At 42.0% G+C, this 6,880-nt stretch overlaps 1 protein-coding gene across 1 annotated transcript; it reads left to right on the plus strand.

The window, feature by feature from the left end:
- Window positions 1-224: 224 nt before the first annotated feature.
- LOC137348242 (proline-rich protein 15-like protein) lies at window positions 225-1,717 on the plus strand. The gene is made up of 2 exons (XM_068013637.1): window positions 225-770; window positions 1,247-1,717. Exons 1-2 carry the CDS (start codon window positions 551-553, stop codon window positions 1,387-1,389), a joined length of 363 nt encoding a protein of 120 aa, XP_067869738.1. The 5' UTR covers window positions 225-550; the 3' UTR covers window positions 1,390-1,717.
- The last annotated feature ends 5,163 nt before the right edge of the window (window positions 1,718-6,880 follow it).

Raw genomic sequence — 6,880 nt, forward strand, 5'->3', positions numbered from 1 at the left:
AAAAACAAGAAATGCTGGAAATACTCAGCAGGTGTGGCAGCAGTGGGAAATCTTCCTGTCGCTTTCCACTTTTCCTTCATTTCCCATCCCTCACTTAGGTTGGCAGGAGCTTGGAGAGTTTCATTAATTTATAGACAGAACCTCGCACTCTTGGCAACTCCAAATATGTAAAATACTCAACACTCGCCCAATGATCCGAGCCCGTCTCAGCCACGTGATGGGGAGAGCTGAGCTTCATTGAGACATTGACAGGTGAGGGAGTCACTTGCACCTGCTGGACAGACAGACAGAGACATGTAGAGAAAGTATCTGGGACATAGAGAGACAAACCGGCGGAGCCGGGAGAGGCTGCACCGAGAGCCCCGAACACACTCTCGCCAATCCCTGGACTCCCTCCCGGCTGCAGCAACCCAATCCACCCCCACCTCCCCAAAGCACAGCCCGGGGAAAGGCGATGAGCTGCCCGGAGTCAGCAACTCCCTGAGCCACTCGGTAACCGGTAACTTCAAACAGATCCCGACTCATTCTCTGGAACTGTCCGTCTGGGGCGATGGGTGACGGTTCCACTCAGGGCTGGTGGAAATTCACCTTCCTGCGCAAGAGGAAGAACAGCCCCAAGGTTTTGTATGAGATCCCGGTGGACCGGAGCAATACCGACAGCAATGAGTGCGGGGAGAGGGAGAGCAGAGCGGACTCGAAGCTGGAAGCCAGACTGGAGAAAATCGTGGACAAAAGCACCAAAGGCAGACACGTGAGAGTGTCCAACTCCGGTAGGTTCAAGGAGAAGAAGAAAGTGAGGTCGAGTTTGTCAGAAAACCCCGGCTTCTTTAACGATTCGGAGAACGGAGGCGGACCCGAGCCGTGAACCTCATCCGCACCCCGTCTCCATCCGAAACAAACCCTGTCCGGGACGATTCTCAATGAGAGGATTCTCACCGAGCACCTAAAATCCACTTCAAGGGATAACACAGCAACCCCACTTAGTTAATTCTGCTACCCGCTTCAAGGGTTAATTCCTGCAATCTATTTAAAGGGTTAACCAGCAATCCGTTTAAAGGATTCATACATGCAAACTGTTTATAGTGTTAATTCCACCCCACCCCACCTCACCCCACCCCACCCAACTGAAATGTGAACCTCTGGAATCCACTTAAATTCAGAAGTAACAGACTTTCAGCAGTTTTTTTTCTAAAGAGACGAGATGATCTTTTTTCTTAAGTTTTGCTGTACAATTATTTGACTGCAGAAAGTCCTGGGTTTCCCAATGTGATCGGTGTCTGGGGAATGAATATTCCACGCCTGTTTTCTGGAGGAACTAAAAGTGAAGGATTGTTGGAGAGGAGTGGGAGCTGGGGACGGAGCGGAGGATATTCAAACTCACTGATGTGAATATGCTGCATCCATCTCGACTGAACTTTTCAACCAAACATTGTGTGTGTATAAATCACAAGGATTAAGGCAAACTGGTGAATCACCACAAAGAAGGAACTAGACGATGTTTTAAGTTTTAAAAAAAGTTGAATTGTGTTGAGTGCATTATGTTTAGTCAACAATGAATGTTAGAAAAAATATTGGGTCACAGGGTTTTGGCTGTGCACCGACCGAGTGTACAGTGGAATTAAGCGCTCTGGTCATGGGAAATACAGATTAGCACAGTGTGGTTCTAAAGGTCTCTTAATTAAGGTCATGTGGTCATGTAATTAAAATTGGAATTTGACTATGTCTTGGTGTCAGATTTTGTTGATAATGCTCCTATGAAGCGCCTTGGGACTTTAAAGGTGCTATATAAATGCAAGTTGTTATACAGTCATCATAAACCGGTGCAAATAATGCAAAAGCAAAATACCACAGATGCTGGAAATCTGAACTAAAAACAAAGTGCTGGAAGTACTCGGCAGGTCTGGGAGCATCTGTGGAGAGAGAAGCAGAGTTAATGTTTCAGGTCAGTGACCCTTACATCATCGACCTGAAACATTAACTCTGTTTCTCTCTCCACAGACGCTGCCAGACCTGCTGAGTATTTCCAGCACTTTCTGTTTTTATATGATAAAATGGTTATAGAGATCCTGCAAAAACTTAATTCAGTCGAACTCTGACCAGCTATGGGTGCTGTGTGAGAGAGAGAGAGAGGGAAATCATCTTTTGCAGGAAGTTTCATGTGGTTTAATGGTGTAAAGCTAGCTTTTAGTAATGTTTAAAAATGTTATGGAATCATTCCCAGAGTTGAGTAGAAAGATGTCGAGATTGGGCAGATTATCAGGGTACAACATAGGAAGCCCAACATCCGACCTGGTTTTAAAGAAAGCAGGACATCTTCCCAGATATGTTATCAAGACTGGGAGTGTGTCCCAATATTCATCTTTAAGTAAATGTGTGTAGGGCACTAGGAAATTCAGGACAGTAGTCACTGCATAGAGTCGGAATGGCAAGTACATTCCCCATTTTGAAGGCAGAAGGATTACTGGCCTCTTCAGCTTCATGCTTTGAGTAGTTCAGGCCACAAGTCCCTTTATTCCATTTCGCCCCTGGTGTTGTACTGTGAAGCTGAGGTGCTGTCAGAGGGAAAAGACAGTGCCTCTGTTTTATCCCTTGTCCCCAAGATGCTGTGTAGTTTGGACCAGTGTTGTTTAATAAGTTAGCCAGATGTGGCTAATTGGGAATCCAGATGTGGCTAATTGCATTTCTGGTTAGTACGTTAAAAATGAGTAATAGACACCGTCTCTTTGAAATAGTGCCATGGGATCTTTTAGATCCATTTGAGAGGGCGTTTAACGGTTTATGGGTTTATGGGTTTAAGGTCCCATCTGAGAGAAGACACATCAAACAGTGCAGCACTCCCTCAGTATTGCAGTAAAGTATCAGCCTATTTTATGTGCTTAAGTCTGTGGAGCCAGACTTGAACCCACAACCTTCTGACTCAGTTAAGTAAATATCCATGTGAATTACATTTATTTGTATTGTATATAAGGCGTTTCTACTCCAAATATTGCAAGCAGCTAACACGGTGTCACTGTAACCACACCTGTGTCTACTCAGCAGGTTCTGTTGGGCAACACTGGGTTAGAAGTTAAGCACTTGCATTAATGGCTTATCTGAGGTATCTCCATGGTAATTTATAACATTTCTATCTGTGTGGTGATTGTATGATTTCGGAGAAATGCTTCATAGTTTGCAGAAATAAGTGATATCCGATCCATATGAAAAATTGAGAAGTCATTCATTTTATAAATTAAAACAAAAAATCATAAATGCAGGTTTCAGTTTGAAACTTGGCCTTGAATAAAGGCTCAACATCCAAATCCTAAACATTAAATCAAACGGTTCCACTGTCCCTCACAGACTTGCAGTTTAACGTATCTCTGCTGCTGCCTGAGAATAAAAGCCAGCCGAGCGATCTGACAGCAGATTGAGTAATGGATAGTATCATTGTTCGGGAAAATATTGGCGTCCTCATACCCAGGCTTCATGTGGGGTTCCTCATAAGGTAAACTGTGCTAATGGGCTCGGCTTTGATCCCCATTACTTCACTGTTACTGGGTCAAAATCCTGGCTCTCCCTCCCTAACAGCATTGTGAGTGTACCTACATCACATGAACTACAGCGATTCAAAAAGATGGTTCATCACCACCACCTTCTCAAGGGCAATTAGGGAAGGGCAATAAATGCTGGCATAGCCAATGACATCTCAAGAATTTTTTAAAATGCTCAGAGATGGGAGATGATGAAATACAACAGGTACTTTTTAAGGGACCCAGAACAATTATCTGTTGACACAGAAGTTTGTCGATTCAAACTTCAAGATTAACTGTACTGCTTGATTATTTTTCAGGAAAGTTAGGAAAGGTTCAAAGTAGGGGATCAGCAGGTGGAAGGTGTGGGAGTGTCCATTATCTGATTATTCTATCATAGTCTCCATTTCTTATTTTGATGCCCATCAACAATCAGATAATTTGCACTTAAAGCAGATTAAAAATACAATAAACCTGTAAATGTAAATTTGAATTGCTCCACCATTGACAACTGTGCCTACAGTTGCCTAGATCCTAATTTCAGGAATTCCCTCCCCAAATCTTGACATCTCCCTCCTCCTTTAAGATGCTCTTTAAAACCTACCTCTTTGACCAAGTTTTTGGTTACTTGTCCTAATATCTTTTCACGTGACTCAGTGTCATAGTTTGTTAATCTCTCCTTTGATATGACTTGGGATATTTTACTAAATTAAAGGTACTATATAAATGCAATCTGTTGTTTTGTTTGAAAAGTATTTCAACGGAGTGAGATCTAATCATTTGTATAGCATTAATATGTTAAATTCACTCTTGCTTTGATGGATGTTAAGTGACATCTCCCACCATTCTGTGAAAGCATTTTATCATGGAAAAATGACAATCAGGGGAGAGAGAAATGGAGACAGAAATAATTTTAAAAGTAAGACAAGTAGACAGTGGGTTACAGAAAGAGAATATCCTTTCTAAAATTTTGTGTGAGCAGTGCTACAGGAATTCATTTGAGCTGTTTCATTACTGTAATGTTATTGCTTGTTTCAGTGTCATGCAAAAATACAAATTAGGAGCAGGAGGAGGCCACTCGGCCCCTCGCGACTTCTCCACCATTCAACAAGATCATGACTCATCTGATTGTAACCTCAACTCCACATTCCCACCCACCCCCGATAACCTTTCACCCCCTTGCTTATCAAGAATCTATCTACCTCTGCCTTAAAAATATTCAAAGACTCTTTGTTTCCACTGCCTTTTGAGGAAGAGAATTCCAAAGACTCATGATCCTCAGAGAGAAAAAGTTTCTCCTCATCTCTGTCTTAAATTGGCGACCCCTTATTTTTAAACAGTGACCCCTAGTTCTAGATTCTCCCACAAGGGGAAACATCCTTTCCACATCCACCCTGTCAAGACCCCTCAGGATCTTATATGTTTCAATCAAGTTGCCTCTTACTCTTCTAAACTCCAGCAGATAAAAGCCTAGCCTGTCCAATCTTTCCTCATAAGATAACCCGTCCATTCCAGGTATTAGTCTAGTAAACCATCTCTGAACTGCTTCCAATGCATTTACATCCTTCCTTAAATAAGGAGACCAATACTGTACACAGTACTCCAGATGTGGTCCCACCAATGCCCTCTATAACCAAAGCATAACCTCCCTACTTTTGTATTCAATTCCCCTCACAGTAAATAACATTCTATTCACTTTCCTAATTATGTGCTGTACCTGCATATTAACCTTTTGCGATTCATGCACGAGGACACCCAGATGCCTCCGCATCTCAGACCTCTACAATCTCTCACCATTTAGATAATATGCTTTATATTCTTCCTGCCAAAATGGAAATTTCACATTGTCCCACATTATACTCCATTTGCCAGATCTTTGCCTACTCACTTAACCTATCTATATCCCTTTGTAGCCACCTTATGTTCTCTTTACAACTTATTTTCCTATCTATCTTTGTGTCATGAGCAAATTTAGCAACCATACTTCATTTAAGTCATTTATATAAATTGTAAAATGTTGAGGCCCCAGCACTGATCCCTGTGGCACACCACTTATTACATCTTGCCAAGCAGAAAATGACCCATTTATGCCTGCTCTGATTCCTGCTAGCTAGCCAATCTTCTATTCATGCCAATATGTTACCCCCTACGTGATGAGCTTTTATTTTCTGCCATAACCTTTGATATGGCACCTTATCAAATGCCTTATGGAAATCGAAGTACAATACATCCACTGGTTCCCCTTTATCCACAGCACATGTAACTCCCTCAAAGAACTCCAATAAATTGGTTAAACATGATTTCCCTTTCACAAAACCATGTTGACTCTGCCTGATTACCTTAAATTTTTTAAGTGGCCTGCTATAACGTCTTTAATAATAGCTCCTAACATTTTCCCTAAGACAAACTGACCTATAGTTCCCTGCTTTCTGTCTCCCTCCCATTTTGAATAAAGGAGTTACTTCGGCTATTTTCCAACCTAATGGAACCTTCCCCAAATCAAGGGAATTTTGTAAAATTAAAACCAACACATCAACTATCTCACTAGCCACTTCTTATAACACCCTAGGATGAAATCCATCAGGAACTGGGCACTTGTCAGTCCTCAGCTCCAACAATTTACTCAATAAGTCACAGACAAGGGGCTGAAAACAAACAAAGGGCGTCAGTCCAGGGGAGAAACGGAGCTTCCTCCCACATCAGATGGCAATTTTAGGGTGAAGAATTTAGCCTCTGTAATCCTTAACCTTCATTTTTGCACCAGAAAGAAAGGTAGCATTAAAGCATGTTATTGTGTCCCAGCCAGTTTGTGAATGAAATGCTCCAGATGCTGTTTTGAATCTTGTTTATTCCTTTCCTTTCCCTTCGCCATGTGTCAACTCCCAACTAAGTAATTGGTACTAAGCCTCTAGTGTTGACACTTGATCGCTTAGTCAGCGAGTCCCCATTAGCCCCTGCCCCAAATTTGTTCACTTTTCCCCCCAGAAAATCCAATTGCAAGGTTAGTGTTTCACCCAAATCATTGTGCTATAAAAATTTAAACCTTGTTATGTGAGCTTCTTAATACTCCTGGGAGTAACCCTAGATGGGTAGATAGGAGGGTAAATTGATACAAGCCATTTACATCATTGTGCAAGCCGAAGATGTATGAATAGAGCTTAATACCTCCATCTCTCATCAGGAATAGGTCATCCGAGACCTCTGTAACACAGACACAGGCTTTAACTCACTGAGCTTTGCTGGTGCATTCCTCAAACATTTCATCTCAACCTGGCAGAAGGAATTGTTCAGCTGCTCATGAAACTCCTATGAGGTATTAATTGTTCTGTTAACCAACTGGAGCCTTTGACTGATGTTATGGATTAACTTCT

Source organism: Heterodontus francisci, chromosome 33 (genome assembly GCF_036365525.1).
Source record: "Heterodontus francisci isolate sHetFra1 chromosome 33, sHetFra1.hap1, whole genome shotgun sequence".
Classification (NCBI taxonomy): Eukaryota; Metazoa; Chordata; class Chondrichthyes; order Heterodontiformes; family Heterodontidae; genus Heterodontus; species Heterodontus francisci.

Excerpts from the sequence above, each read along its gene's own strand:
- LOC137348242 (XM_068013637.1), top strand. The coding sequence starts at position 551 with ATGGGTGACGGTTCCACTCAGGGCTGGTGGAAATTCACCTTCCTGCGC. Across the intron at positions 771-1,246 it reads CGTGAGAGTGTCCAACTCCG|AAAGTCCTGGGTTTCCCAAT; the intron begins GTAGGTTCAAGG and ends ATTTGACTGCAG.